The sequence below is a fragment of the Rhyacophila brunnea genome, unplaced genomic scaffold (genome assembly GCF_057557595.1).
Source record: "Rhyacophila brunnea isolate RB1 unplaced genomic scaffold, BYU_Rbru_1.0 scaffold_21, whole genome shotgun sequence".
Classification (NCBI taxonomy): domain Eukaryota; kingdom Metazoa; phylum Arthropoda; class Insecta; order Trichoptera; family Rhyacophilidae; genus Rhyacophila; species Rhyacophila brunnea.
Genome location: NW_028232871.1, coordinates 8,746,409 through 8,763,030, shown reverse-complemented (window position 1 = coordinate 8,763,030; position 16,622 = coordinate 8,746,409). Strand labels below are relative to the sequence as shown.

Below are 16,622 nucleotides of genomic sequence, written 5' to 3'. Positions count from 1 at the left end.
TTTTTTTATATGAAGTTTGTTTCTCATAACTTCAACACGTCTGCGGCGGCCCATATAAATTGATAAGCTATTTAAGGAGCGCTTACATTTTACGTAAGTGCACATTTATTCAAAATAATTTATTAAATATTTTAAAAAAAAATTCTATGGGATTCAATCACATATAAATATTGATTGTTGTTAAAAATAATAAATAATTTATCTCGTGATTTTTATTTGTCAGTTAGTTTATTCATAGACTAAGACAATTTATTCAACCAATTATGTCAGTTGATATCTGATATTGTATTTAAGTCTGTGTTTTAAATATAGAAGTAATTTAAAATGTCTAGTTTACGGGTTAAATTATAAATTGCCATGGAACAGATTCACAACAACGGATATTTTCAATATATTTTGAGCGTATCTTAAGTTTATATTTAGGAAATACATAATTCAAATTAATTGCTTAATTTTATACCATCAGTGACTTTTGAAATTTCATCGGTTTTTGTGTACCTACCTATTCATCAGTAGTTATGTCAGATTATCTTCTTATTTCCCGTAAATACATTTAACAAATGTGCTTTCTCCACAGCCTACCTGTTTCCAAAAGTCACCCTTCGCCACTGATATATAAAGAGTTCCGGATCCGGTTTTCAAATTAATTATGGTTGCCCACCGTTCCATAGTTCGATTTCGGTTTCATTTTATTATAAAAAATATATATTTAAATTTTATGTCAATGCTTGTGCGAAGGTTTATAGGTAGCTGGTTGGTAATTTTATTATTTTGATAAGGTAACACGTTCTTGAGTATATTATTATTGATTATATCTGCTCAGTGCGATTTAATACGAATAAACGATAAAAATGCTTAATCTTAATGCTTAAAAAATCTTACAAAAAAGTGCTCCTTTATAAAAGGCAACACTGGCTCTCGGAATTTTTGTGTTGGGATATACTAGTTCAAGTTAACATGAAGGCTGCCGTGGCCTTAGTTATGTGCATAGCGGCAGTGTCCGTGAAGATGACACCTGTCAATGACTCCGATAATTTTGAAATTATGAATAAGATCATCGGAGGACAAGACGTTAAACCGCACTCCAAGCCATTCCAGGTATTCACCTAATCACTATCTCATTAACACCTAGTGCAGTGACGTTCAGTGGTAGGCAGATTGAGCGTCGCTTGGGGGCGGCAGTTACCCAAAGAGCGGCAAATCGAGGAGAATCACTAGGTAAATATAGAAATAAGTAGGTATATAAGTAATAACGGAAATATCTTTCCATTAAAAAAATCATCTCACTCCTTGGAAACAAAATGTATCTCTTCTAATTAGGTGCTATAAAAGTTTTAATATGATTTTTTTGTTGGGTTCGCGATATCTAGTTTACTTCCGTTGTCACGTTCTTTGTAAACAGCAATGACACGTGCATACCTAATTTAACCATTAGAATGCTACGCAACGATATATACGACCCGAGTTTACGCTCTCCCGTGCAGAGATTCGTCCTATTGTAATGTATTGTTCTCTCTGCACGGGAATGCGTACACATTTTTTAAATTATTTTATATACTTATGGCCAAAAATGCTAACAACGATCGTCGTTTTGCTTTTGATGCCTGAAATGTTAAGTTAATTTGGGAACATACTACTGCACCAGTGGTACGAAACATTGTTTATCTATTTAGTTTTATTGTTGTGTAATATAACCCGATTCATATATGTTTTGTGACTGGGTAGGTTTAGAACTTATAACTATTGTATTTTTTTTCATGGCATCACCCTTTTTACAATAAAAGCAATACCAAATACAAATTTCAGTTTACCATATTATAAAAAATTGTTTACAGTCAAATTCTTGGTGGAAGGACAATGTTTTATTTTATTTTATGCATTTTAAATAATGGGAAAGACTTTTACTTAACTCAGTTTTTAAAGTAGAGTGGATTTGTGCTATATAAAAACAGTTTCATTTATAAAAAAATAATGAAATAAAATCATTTGCAATACATATTTTAAATGTTCCAATAAACAAACACCATGAAGACCTTTTTCACAAATCACGCATATTGTACGCGATCTTTTAACCAGGCCACCATGCAAAATTTTTCTTTTCAGCCGGGTAGTTTCCTAATTGCACTACTTTGTATTATCCCTCGTGTGGCATGACCGATTGTTTCCAATAACTGATAAAAATCAAAACTCTGTGCGCGGATCGTGAATTTCGCTGGAATAGAATGCTGTGCGGAGCAACTGACATGAAGCTTACTGATCGGACGGAGAAGATGATTGATACTAATAGGTTTTTAGACTGACTAACTCATCAACTATGATCCGCTGATTAAATGCATGAATTATGAGTCATTTTTGATGAAGTTTGCAATTGAGAAATCTGCTGGCCTCTGCATTATTGCACTTTGAACGTTAAGCGTGTAGCTGCAGATAGGACGATTGTGCGATCTTTAAATGACTAGCTAATTCTTACACTGTCTAAATAATGCTGACAAGGCCCGAAGTTATTGACCACTATCCAATTAATTAATTAATAACATTAATAAAATCGGTCAAAAATAAATCTAGTATAATTAATTTATACTATTTAAGACATTTATTTGTTAATATTGTATACGTTCAATCTTGGAAATACACAAGTTTAATGGAATAAATAGTATTGTAATATAAATAATAATGTGAATTTAATATGAGATTGCTGTTTCTGATAGTAAAGACTTAATGAATGGGTTAGCGAGATTTAAAATAGTAAAGCAAATCATGGTGTAGTTATGGCCTTTCCCCTTCATAAATCTAATTAGTCAGCCAAATATGAAACTGCCGTAAAACGTATGAGATCATGGTAGAATTACTTTTTTAATAAATAGTGATAAGCATTGTTTTCTTCCAATCTTTTTCATTTTTTATTAATTTATGTGAAAAAATAAAATGAATCGGCAACTTACACATGGGTATAAATCAAACTTCATTCAAACTCAGTTTATTTCTAATGTAGTTATTTGTAATTAAAAGTATTTTTTCTGTTATATTTTCGTTTTTATTTTATTTTCCATAGAAATTGATAAAAAAAATCAATCCCAAAAGTTTCGGGATTATGTTTATCAATCCCATGATTCATAGGTATCGAAAATAGCTCGGGACCCCGGGATTGGAATCCCTAACCACTACAAATATTCATCAAAATCACCACCACCTTGCGCTACAAAGAATTTTCCAGGGTTTTTGCAAGGTGGTTTCATATGCCCTGGCCGAACTCAAATTAGCAATACTTTGAATAGTTTTCAATAAGGCATTGCAGCTGGCACAATTTTCATTTGACTAGCATCGAGTAGAGTAGTTTGCGTGCCAAAGTCCTTAAGGCCATGCATTAGTTGAGGCACGGTCTAAAAAGATCGTTGCTAGGCGATGCGCGGATTGCGGGTGGCGGGTGAAAATGACGCCTGTCAAACGTAATATTATTTGTCATATAAATCCAACATACGTCCATTTTATGTTCTGTTTATTGTTCTATTAGTAACAATAATAATATATTCATTGACATGTTTTCTTTTTAAAGTAAATGGGTAACGTTTTTAGTCATCTTTACACGATTTTAGAATTAATTGACCCGTCGCCATCACGCAGCAAAGTGACGTGTTTCTGGGTCAACATTCTCTCACTGAATGGCAGCGAGTCCAACATTTCGTCGCGCGTACAGTTGAAAATTATTTGGCGTTTCACTGATGCGCCACCTTAAAGAAACCCCAATAGTTACTGCGAGGTATCATTTAAGTTTAAATAATCACTCTTTTAATATCAGTAAAAATTTTAAAATCCTGCATTTGAATGAGAAATCTATAAAATTGGATAAACAGGAAATCCTAGAAATTAATAGGTATAAATTTTTGCCCAATTCTAATTTGTTAAATGATCAATTATATTTTGTGTCTTCTCCATTATTATACCCTATTTAATATTTGGGATTTTCATAACATAACTTTATATATTGTACATTATTTATTATTTTTATTTAATTTTGACTCATATTTTGGTTGTATTTGTTTTTTATTCGATCTCACTTCAATTGATAATATTGTTTATTTTATTTTTTATAAACTTTTTATTGTAAATTTTGACTAATCATAATAATTTGTTGATATTAATGTTATTGTAAGTGTAGATTGTTTCATATTTTGTGGTTTGTTAATATTTTAAATAATTTGTTTAATGCCTCTGACGTAGTATGAAATATTAATGTCCAACCTCAATAGTTTTAAATTAGTCTGTTATTGGGAAGGTATTATTGGATGGATAATTATTATGTACCTATCGCTTTGAATTTTGTTTGATAAATATTGTTTTAAAAAAATATATTCAGTTGAAAATGTCCCACTGAGGCGGACGAAACCGGTCCTAATATATTAATTAAAAGTGGAATAAGTACCTTAAAAAATTGCGTTTTATTAAATAAAAACAACAATACAATGCAGTTCCACCATGAATTGACAGTTAACAAAATAAAAGAAACACTCTGATCTGTTTTCCCAAACGCGCCTAAAGAAGTATAACTTCGAAAACTAAAATTATAAATGCAAAAGCCCTAAAATATGTAGCTATTTATTTATGAAATATGCATTAATGTTTCAAATATGCTCTAACGTTTCAAATATGCATTTATAATATGCACAATACAATTTTATTTTTGGATTCTGCGTTTTTCAAAACGGATTTCTGTGCAACTCTCATAGCTATGCATACACCCTAACAAAACATGTACCTACTAGCATATACATCCTGTTCTTACTAATAATATGTTATAAAATGGATAACACATAATTATTGCTGACTCTTGAGCTCAAAATTATTTCTATCGTTTTGACAAATGAGCAATAACGCATTTTATTTTGCCAGCAGTGTTAAAAATAATTAAATGTGCAGCAAATTTTCTCTTTCTTGCACGTTTACATGGGCGGGCGAGCGAGCGAGATGCACGCACAAATTCGGTAATGCTACTCCATCTACTACCATTTGAAGAACTCTCGGGCCTTAAGAGGACGTTCTACAGAATTGGCCTTGAGAATTGAAAATATGATTTTTTAACATGTGGTCCATAATATCTGGTCTACTAGTTAATATAAAAAGGTCGTGTCAAAGTTGTTTGTGTTAATAAATTTGCTCTGTGACTGATCCGACTCATATTTCACATTCATTTCATCAGGGCTGTCGAAGACATAAATCATAATATATATTTATAATTTTAAATTTTTATTTATAATATATATTATTTAAGTTTTGTGCATCTAATGCCGGGTCCACACTGGCAACAAGTTAATTTGCTGGCAACCTCGTTAGATTTTACGATAATTATTGTAAAATTTCTTAAGCAATTATGGTAAGTATCGTAAAATTTAATGAGGTTGCCAGCAACTTGTTGCCAGTGTGGAAATGGCTTAATATCCACTGTGGTTCACGTAGTGGCATGGACCTGGGGTTAGCTAATTCAGGAAGTCAACACCCATGATAGAATTTTTTCCAGTTTTGGTTGCATTATATTCCAAAACTCTTCTGTAAAAATCGTTTCCGAGTTTATAAATGGAAATTTCTCGGTGTACATAGTAAACAAACCTACGAATAAAAAAAGACAAAAAGGAACATACTGATTCATCGCAGTAAAATCTGGTAATCAAATTCGCCATTTTGAAAAGCGACGATTTTGCGTAAACAAATATCACGTGGTCTGTACGTGTGCGGCAAACTTCGAATGTGTTTGTAATTTTGTGCAAAGTGCGAATGTAATGTTTTCAAATAATTGATATGGATTAATTATACCATCGTATTATTTTCTCGAAATCATAAACATACTATAATAGTATTTGAGTATCAACCTATGTTCAATTTGAATTGGGTTATAATAATAATATACCCGTATATATATCAATAGTATGTTTGCTACAAAATCCACCCAAGTTATCAGTACGTACTTGCACAGGTTTGATTAAAAACCATGATGAAATTAACATTTAAAAAATATGAATGCTTAATATTATTTTGACAGCCCTGTTTTCTGATCGGCTTCATCTCGCAGGTGTTCATAAAATAATAATAATTCTCCGCGCGGCAGAAATTATCAGTAATAATAATAATATTTCTTGAAATAAAATCTCCGATGATTAGTGATTTTTGCGAAAAGATCGATTTAAATTGACGTAGTTACGACGCCGAGGTCCTTTTTATACTAAATTATATTTGAACGGCGGGCTCTTCAGCGGGCCCTTAAACATAGAAACTGTTGAAAAAGGTTCGATGTTAGAAAAAATAATTTAATAGTAAACTAAAATAATAGTGGAATTATGGAAGTTGGTAACAGCTGCACGTGTAATTGCTTATCACCAATGGCGTTGAAAGGCAACAGAAGTAAACCAGACATCGCACAACTCGACAAAAATACAGTCCAGTTAAACCTTATATGTTAATTAAAACATTTTGTTTCTACTTTCAATACCGAATAATATATCGGTATTGTCCGATTTTTGAAACCGGTATTTCGGTATTTAAAAATACTGGGACACCGGTATTGCTCTACGTGCGAGTAAGCTTCTAGGATTCATCATGCGACAAACCAAACTATTCAAAAATCCAAATGTCATGCGTACACTCTACGTCTTGTTAGTGCCTAGTATTCTTGAATAATATATAGGCCTATTATCTGGAGTCCTTATGAGGTTCCTTATAAGCTTATTTTAGAACGCATCCAGATGAAATTTCTCCGATATATTATTTTAAGACATTTAACTATTTTCCTTTCGATAATTCGTCAAATGATTATTTTCCGGCTGCCTTTATACAAGGCATACTTACTTTTCACTCTCTTGAATCTCGTAGGTCCTGGTGTCCTAATGAATTTAAATTTACATGCGCTTGTCAATTACCTACGTGGTCGCATTTGTTGTGTACGTCTTGAATTTGGATTTGTAATGTCCACAATGTTTTGTTTTCTTAAATAAATAAATAGATAAACGTGACAATTATAATTATTCTAGGTTGGAATCTGGTCGAACCTGGAAGGAAACAAGTTCTTCTGCGGAGGTTCCCTGATCTCTCAAAACTACGTATTGACGGCTGCACACTGTGTCCACCAAGCAACATTCTACGTAAAAAACTTCACCGTTCTTCTCGGCGCCCATGATATCACAGATTACCATGATAATATGTTCGTAATCGAGACCGACGTCTCTATCGTACACCCCCATTGGAATTATAAACACCTTGAAAACGATATCGCCCTGCTGAAGATACCAACTGTCCAATTAAATGGTTAGTTTGATTTACATTCTGAGACGCCATATTTTTTTTGGAAGGGCCATTTACACGAGCAGGTAAATGGAATGGTTCACCCGCTAAGCGACCGCATCGTCAAACATAAACGTTGGTTAAATAAAGGATATTTTTGAAGCGCGAAAGAACTTGAAATTTGTAAAAAATATTACAACAAATTTATCATTTTTTTATATTCGATAGATCAATAAATACATGATATTAATATTTTAAATCAATTTAGGGCATATAGCCAGTGACGTCTCGTAGGGGTAAGCAGATTGAGCATCGCTTGGGGCGGCAGTTACTCGAAGGGCGGCAAATAGAGGAGAATCATTTGGTATATAGAAATAGCTTCCTTAACTTAACAATAATGAATATATTATCTTTATATTAAAAAGCCTGCTCACTGGTTGGAAACAAAATGTATTAATGGACATAACATGTTTAATAGTATTGCATTTTTTTTGTCGGGTTAGCGATGTCTAGTTTACTTCCATTGTCCTTCGATGTCCTTGGTGACCAGAAACGACACGTGCACGGATGATAAAAATAGTGTGTAAAAGAATGGGGCGGTATTTTGTCTCGGGACGTCACTGCATATGGCCACCGCGGCAGTTTTTTCGATGAAGAGCACTAAGGATGTCGAATGTTGGGAATCACAAATAACACGAACAATGTTGGCTTCCATGGCGTCAATTGTTGCTGGTTCATCAGCATAAACCAGTGACTGCACGTAGCTCCACAGATCAGGACGTGTCAAACTGCACGACCTTGGACGCCAATTTCAAGGCCCATTTCTCGAAATCACCTTATCGTCGAAAAATATTGATTTCAATAAGTCGATGGTTGCGGTCCCCGTATGGCACGTAGACTTCGATTTCTGTTCGCTGGTGTACACGTCATCGCGTCGCAAGCATCGCATTGACGATGGAGCTGGCGGGGGGCGGACGTAATGCAGTGTTAAGATGCTGAAGCGAGGGAATTTAGGAATTCAGTTCCACTAGTTCATAAAAGAGCCGCCATGACGTGTACGCCAGCTTATATAAATCGGACTGTAGTACCATTCTGTTGAAACCACATCTCGTTCGCATCAATGTCATCAATATTTATAAAAAAAAAACCCATTGATCATGGTCCGGTAATGCAAGCTTTGGCTTCATTTTTGCAGAAATAAGGGTCCGATGATGCCACTAGCGGGTAAACCATACAAAACGGTGCATTTTTGTAGATGTAATGGAGGCTGTAGGTTCTCTTCTATATGGGTCTCACTGTGTATCAATTATGCTTATTAATAAACCCGTGAAGCCGAAAATGAGCTGCATCGCTGAACTTAATTTGGTGGTAAAACAACCCATATAAGTTGAGATAACGTATATTTGGTTGTAATATAATTTGATTGCATAGTTCAACCGGTCCATTTCGAACCCTGAATTCAGCTATTTCCTATTCGTGGTACCTAGCATATGACATTCTGTTTTACATTTTACAAGGAGTTCAGATCGGTGGTATTTTCTGTTATCTAAAAGAAGAAGTTGTCTCCCTTTTCTTGAAACTACTGAAACGATATTGAATTTAGTTATGCGTCAATTACATTGAGCTTTTTACAAGCTGTTTGTTGGCAAATTTACAATCTGTCTGTAAAGTCACCCAGTGTAATCATCGAACAAGCTAATAAGCAGGTTGTAAACACTCTACCAAGAAAAGTTGAAAGCCGGTCAACTTTATACGCTACACGCCGGCGTGTGGGCCTACTGCGTCTGCGCAGTAGAGCGCAGTAGCAACCTCCCGGTAAAAAAAACGAACTACGTTCTGTCAAAATAGTCGCTGGCTTGTGGCTTCTCAGCGAATGGATAGTTTTGTGTATAATCATCAAATCGCAGTAGCTGAATCGCCCGCTTTTAAATTCGCCAACAAACAGCTCGTAGAGAAGCTCAATGTGATTGACGCTTTAGGTATTAAGACATTAAAATATTATATTATGCTATTAATTTTCAGCTAACATTCAAACTATTGCACTACCTCCAAGAGAAAAACGTCAAAATTTATTCGTCGGTGAAAGAGCCACCGTCTCCGGGTGGGGCAAGACTGATGACCGTAAGAATATATTTTTATTTATAACATTGGCAGACTTGACAAGAAATCAATGGACAAGAGACTACGCAACTCGCTGTATAATGTCATGACATCAGTTTTCAGAGATAATATTTGTAGGGTTTCTTACACAGAGACCTAAAATTAAACAATTATCGTAATTTTACAGCATAAATGATAAGCGAAAATGTAAAGGACTTGCACCCTTTGGAATCGGCAGGTGTGTACCAGTTAAGCTGTCGCTGATGGCCAAAAAAGTAAATTGCCCAAACTTCTCAAACGGTAAAGAAGCGTGTGAGTGAACTCGAGAGGGCATACGAAACCAGCAATTGCCAAGCGCTCAATGGATACATAACACAAATTTGAGTTCGAAACCAAGATACAGGGTCGGAATAAGGGATATTTCTCACGATTGGTAAAGGAAACCCTGAAAATATTAATAGGGATGATAGGTTTTGGTTAAAAATGTCATGGCTTCCGGCACTGTCCAAGCAAAATCCAATTCGATCCGTCATCTCTGGTCGTAACGAGTGACACATTACTCTGAGCAACGTTTGCTCTTACCAAATCATATTCGTTTTGGCATTCTTAGAGCGACGTTTGTAATCATACACCTAAATCAGTGCTTCTCAAAGTTTTTCATACCACGGCCCCCGTAATCATGAAAAAAAATCCAATCCAAAAAGTGTAGTCTTAAGTAGGGAATCCAATCCCGAGCCAAAATTCTGATCCTGGGATTTCGGGATTACAATTTGACAATCCCGGGATTGGCATTTTTTTGATTGTTAATATAAAAAATTTATATTTACAAATAACATTCATAAAATCGGTCAAAAATAAATCTAGTATAATTTATACTATTTAAGACATTTATTGTTAATATTGTATACGTTCAATCTTGGAAATACACAAGTTTAACGGAGTAAATAATATTGTAATTTTAATAATAATGTGAATTTAATATTAGATTGCTGTTTCTGATAGTAAAGACTTAATGAATGTATTAGCGAGATTTAAAATAGTAAAGCAAATAATCATGGCGTACTTATGGCCTTTCCGCTTCATAAATCTAATTAGTCGGACAAATATGAAACTGCCGTAAAACGTATGATATCATGGTGGAATTACTTTGTTAAAAGTGCGAAGTATTGTTTTTTTCCAATTTTAATAATTTATGTTAAAAAATAAAATGAATCGGCAACTTACACATGGTTATAAATCAAACTTCATTCAAACTCAGTTTATTTCTAAAGTAGTTATTTTTTATTAAAAGTATTTTTTCTGTTATATTTTCGCTTTTATTTTATTTTCCATAAAAATTGATAAAAAAAATCAATCCCGAAATCCCGGGATTATGTTAATCAATCCCGGGATTCATAGGTATCGAAAATAGCTCGGGATCCCGGGATTGGAATCCCTAGTGACTAACAGTACTGTATTTATAGATACATTTTTATTGAAAATTTAAAAACAATTTCATGAGAGGGGTGTGATTGCATATTTTTACATAATAGGTAAATAAATATCCGCTATAATGTTTAAAATGCTAATTTGCAGGGCTTGCTCCAAAGTTTCCGTTAAAAAACACGACCTATGTTTATTTTTTTATTACCAGTAATGATAAAAATGCTGTTTCCCATAATATGTATGTTGTCTCAAAGGAATAATTATTATTAACAATGCTGTTTTTGCAAGTGATGGATATCCTTGCTGTCGCCTTATCCAAAACTTCTTTCATTAAATTTGACTTCAAGGGAATTATCTGATCTAATACCAATCAATAATTCTTTTTGAGATGCTCAAATAATATCATATTTTAAGAATTTAGCAAATCGTAACTGTCGGATTGGTTTGTCGAATATCCTTTTTTGTCGAAATCCACCTTTTAATGCAGAATGTTATTTTGTATCTAAATGGACTAGAACCATCCTTTTCTTTAAATTACTTTGTAATGGTAATGTCATCATTCATATGCTGTAAAAATAACAATTTTAATATCTCCATGTATTTAAATATAGGATTATGAAATTTGTTTTCGTCTCCTGAACATATGGTCTATTCGACAAACCAATCCTACAGCGACGAAGTGGTGTTCTTATGCCATTGTAATTTGTTCTTTATTTAAGTTTGGGAAATATTATCGTCCAGTAATCACGTTTTTATGATTTTTTTTTCAAATACTAAAATATTTCGCGGTTCCTTGGCAGGAACTTCAGGGCAACTGGCAAGTTGCGGTCCCGTCGAGTTTGTATGTGCTACACCGCTAAATGTTACTGCAAAGCATTATATTTAGAACGATTGTTTTGCAGGTTCAGAAGGGTCTACCACTCTCAAAGAAACAACCGCGAAAGTAATAAGTAATTTTAAATGCAGAAAAGCCGTATCATTCGGTGATAACGTCGAGAAAACTAATATTTGTACCAGTGGAATTGGTTTAAAAGGAAGTTGCAACGTAAGTATTTCTCCTAGTACTGCTTTCCATGTGACGGCAACACCTCTCAAACAGTGTAGTATGCCTGCCTAAAAAAAATACTTAGTATCGAAACTTGTTCCAAAATACTTATTAATATTTGTGATCTTACATAGAGTGTTTGCACGTATGCGTTTCGGGCAGTGGGAAATTTATATATATTTCTTTAAAATGATTCCATACGAAACTTTACTTTTTAGAAGCTATTTTTACACAAATTGTTTATATAATTATTATCCATTTACATAATTACACATAAAATTTGAATTTAGTTTATAAGTTCCAATTATAACACTAAAAAATCGATAAACTCCACGTGATGGAACCAGATAAACGCGTAAATACTTATCAGAGCTCGAGCACTAGTACCTATTCCGGGACTTGAGACTGACATCAACTCGATATAAGTCTCACACTCGACTGGAACTAAAACTAACTCCATATTATTACTATAAGACGAACATGTCACCATTTCTGTCCTTCACAAGTACACCAACTTGACAACTAGAGAGAAAGGGAGGGCAATAACAGTTGACTATATCACGGCTAGACATCTGACCTATCTAATGGTCCACAAAGAAAGCGAAGTGAGGGAAGACGCAGTCAAGATGGTTTTTTTTAAATTTATTTTCTAAACTCTCTCTTAAGCATCACGATGTATGTTGTTGTATAAGCCCATGCGGCTTTGTCTTAGGACAACAAGTGTGGCACACAATTTTTTTCATTCAGACATGTTTATAGCGTCATGGATGGAGATATATAACTCAAGTCATTGCCATTAAACTTACTTACGAGCGCATGGAAGGCTCGACTCTATGACAGAGAGCGGAGGACCAGTTGGAGTGGAGGGGTCAATTTGAGGCAGCCAGGTATATAGCTGTAGTGCCATAGAAGAAGAAGAATATGTATGTAACTTCTTCATTATTGTTTATTTTTTACAGGGAGATTCTGGTGGTCCATTGACTGCAATGTATAACGGCGAACTTATCCAAGTAAGTATGCTTTTAAAAAAAATAATAAATGTTAATAATCTTATTTTCTCCCAACTTACTTACTTTGAAATGGGTACTACTGGCAAGCAGGTGCGGTGCGCACACAAAAAATTGTTTGAGGGGGGGGGGGGTAAATATATATGTGACTTTACCGGGAATCGAACCTGGAGTACCTGGATGAAAACTTTACGTACTGGGCTACGATGAGACATCATAAATAATTGACAATTGTTTGAGTATAGCATTTGTGTAAAATCGTATGATTGCAGAAAATGTATATTTTTTTGGATATAGGTAATATAAAACTGCTTCAAAACTCCAGGCGATGGGTTTTACATTTTTATCTTATTAACCTTATCACTGCCAGCCAATTTTTACTAGGTGGACACTTGTAGGCCAGCTATTTTTGGAATAAAATCAGGGCTCGAAATGAACCGGAACGCACCGGAGCGCCGCTCCGGTTCGTAAAATCATCAAGATCATCGCTCCGTCTCGTGGACATATTAATTTGACAGTGAGCTAGATTTGCAATTTAACGTAAAAATCTAAAAGTTTGTCCACACTGGTAACCTCATTAAATTTTACGATAATTATCAAAATTTGTTTGACCAAAAATTATATTAATCGAAATTTAATGAGGTTGAACATGTACCTAACCGAATTTTTTTTAATTTTTTTTTAAACGGTACATGTTCAAACACGCGCGTCAATATCATTTTACTCCCTACTTCAATTATAGTTTGTCAATTTATGGCTACGGCCGTATGTTGTAGCTTAACCACTGGGGAATGACAAAAGAAATGGCGTATTTCAAAAAAACACTACCTTATTCTTAGGTCAATAATTATTATAAAGCAATCATTATTCATAAGATGTTTATCACACTTGAATGGTCAAAGACATAGCTTATAATAAGTATCTTTAGAATCATCTTCAACGGTGTAAATCTTGCCGATTTTTTGAATAATAAAATGCCTAATTCTTGTCAAATTTGGGATCACAGAGATTATCAATATAATTTTTTATCGTGAATATTTTACAAAAATTATCTCATAATAAATTATACTAATGGTTTCATAAATGCGTTTAAAAATTAATACACGTAAAAAATCTTAACACCACTGCACAGTTATGTACCGAAATATGACCATATTCTAAAACATTATAGCGAGAGGTTTAAAAGAATACTATTTTATGTAACAAAAATACTTTATGCAGTCATCAAATGTTTAAAATAACTATAAAGGATAATAAGGCTTCAAATTTATATAAATAGATTATCTACAACGTTTAAGGAGTGTCCAGGATCATGGTTTGAAAATACAATAAAAACTCAATTTTGACCTACGACGAGCACGTGGGCCGTTAACAGTTTTTTGTTTTTTTTTTTGCGAGAAATGAATATTAGCCACCTGCTCAACCTAGTAGGTCCACTCTGGGCCCAACATATAATTTTTTATTTTTTTTAAATATCCTTGAATTTTTTCCCGGGATTCTAACCTGGGATCTACGACATAATAAGCCGACGCCGTAGCTGATCGACCATCGTGGGCGTTAATTAAGGGTCCTTAATTTTATATCATTGGTTAATTAGTCATTTAGTACCATTGCCGAATTATTGAAAAAAACATGGATATTTTTTAGATTGGTATTGTCTCCTGGGGCAGTAGTCACGGTTGCGAGGCTGGCTTCCCAACGGTATACACCAGAGTCAGCAGCTACCTGGACTGGATCCAAGTTAATGCCGAAATTTTGCACTAGGAGTAGTAATAATAATCCATGACATGTAATTTGTACGAATACATTATCTCGGAAGACATTTGTACGCATCACAGATGGCAGGAGATTATTGAGAACGAGTGATATATGTATCAAGTATTAAGTATTCTTAATTCAACGAAAACAAATAAGTATGACTGAAAAAGAGTGCACTATTTTTATCGGATTGCCCATAGCATGCCTAAACTATTATGCTTGCTATAGGCAAGATCTAATCGATTTTTAAAAACTAGCAAACACTATCTGAAAATTGCTGTCTTTTTAATGTTTTATGTAGTTCAATGAAAAAAAAATACGTAAGACTGACAAAGTATAATGTACACTAATTATATGGGCTCTTAACAGCCTACCTCCACCCTTCGCCACTGGTAGATAGCCACGGGAAAACGTCTGAATGATTTAAATATAGCTAAATAAGCAGTCGTAAGTACTTACTATAATTATTATCATATCTTCAGTCTATCATGTAAAACTCATTAATCTTATTTTGTCAAAAAATAGATTTTTATTAAATACGCTAGTGTTATAAAACATCTACTTTTGTGTAAGATTCGACCACTTATGGCTACTGTCTTGAAATAAAAGTTGTTTTTCAAATGAATGGAAGTCTACGCGTTTTTAAAATTCGTACAAATAACCACTCGGTTCGTTGTCAATGTTTCGGCTAAAATATATTCGTACAATTTACTGGTCATGAAGAAATCTTTCTCCAATTAAACTGTTACTTATTTCTTGAAATATATATTATAGACTAATTTTATATGGTATAATTAAGTTTAGTGTCACTAAAATATCTATAAATTTAATAAAAATTGTGAATTTTTATAAAGATATTAATTATCATTATAACGATTACATGTAAATTGTACGTATTACATTTCACCGTAACACAGTTCGCCGCGAGTTTTCTTATCGAAAAGAGATGAAATAAATATGCGTTGTTCGTGCATACAATAATGTTCCTTCAAGAATGAAAACATAACCTAACCTAATAGTATAATCCAGTATATCGGCTATTTTCAAAATTTTGCCGCTGGCTTCCTGTAAATCGACAGGAACCGTGTTTTATTTAGACATGAATTTTATCTCAGTACTATACGACCCAAAGAGGTTGGACGGTCTTTAATATACGATCATATAAATTTCCGATACAATATTTTACGGTGAAGTGTGATACGGCGAACTGCATACGTACAAATTTCCGGACACGATTATAACAACATTTTCTTCATAAATAAATTCATTTATATTCAAAATAGATAATCATTGTGTTTACCTTTATTCGTCACTTTGGTTTGAATTCAGGGGGTACATACGTCTTAGGGTTGCATAACATGTGTGTATTTAGTTTCTTCCAGCATATTTTTTCAATGTTACCAACGTTTGAAGACGATAGTAATAATATGCACGAGTATCATATAATAATATTTTTGATAAAGCAAGCAGATACAAAAATTTAAATAAAAAAAAAAACACTTATCATATTGTTACACTCCCAAATGGTCCCCATTTGGGGATGTCTCTGTGAATCTGGAGACGCCCGAGTCGGTACCAAGCCGACAAATAGTAAGGGTTGATTACGAAAATAAATAATAATAAGCCGGCAACGTTGTACATGTTTGGCGCCAAAATTTAATATTGGCAACGCCGTATTGGTATCGCTTCGTAAGCGGCCGTTTTTTTTTTTGACGCGACAGAACGCTACAGACAGTCAAAGAGTAAACATTATTAACTCGCGCTACGCATAAATGAAATTATAAAAATGTAACCATTGGTAGATATTAACGTAAAAAAATCTCGTCGTCTCTGACTACAATTCCGGTGTGTTATTTGTCCACCTCCCAGTCTCGAACCTAGACGACAAACCAGAAAAGAATAAAAGTGACAGTATCTTTCCACTTTCGTAAATGGAGGGAGATGACAATATCAATCATAGTATTATTATGTGTCACCACTTTCATCTTCATTAATAATTATTTTTATTTGGGTACATTAAA

The 16,622-nt window shown here is 33.8% G+C and overlaps 1 protein-coding gene across 1 annotated transcript; it reads left to right on the top strand.

Annotated features, from left to right (window-relative positions):
- The first annotated feature begins 957 nt into the window (after positions 1-957).
- LOC147070659 (brachyurin-like) lies at positions 958-14,607 on the top strand. The gene is made up of 6 exons (XM_085949227.1): positions 958-1,098; positions 7,017-7,290; positions 9,289-9,387; positions 11,694-11,836; positions 12,796-12,846; positions 14,491-14,607. The coding sequence occupies exons 1-6, from the start codon at positions 958-960 to the stop codon at positions 14,605-14,607; spliced, it is 825 nt and encodes a 274-aa protein (XP_085805353.1).
- The last annotated feature ends 2,015 nt before the right edge of the window (positions 14,608-16,622 follow it).

Coding starts and splice junctions, on each gene's coding strand:
- LOC147070659 (XM_085949227.1), top strand. CDS start 958: ATGAAGGCTGCCGTGGCCTTAGTTATGTGCATAGCGGCAGTGTCCGTG. Junction 1,099..7,016: donor CGCACTCCAAGCCATTCCAG/GTATTCACCTAA, acceptor TAATTATTCTAG/GTTGGAATCTGGTCGAACCT. Junction 9,388..11,693: donor GTGGGGCAAGACTGATGACC/GTAAGAATATAT, acceptor ATTGTTTTGCAG/GTTCAGAAGGGTCTACCACT.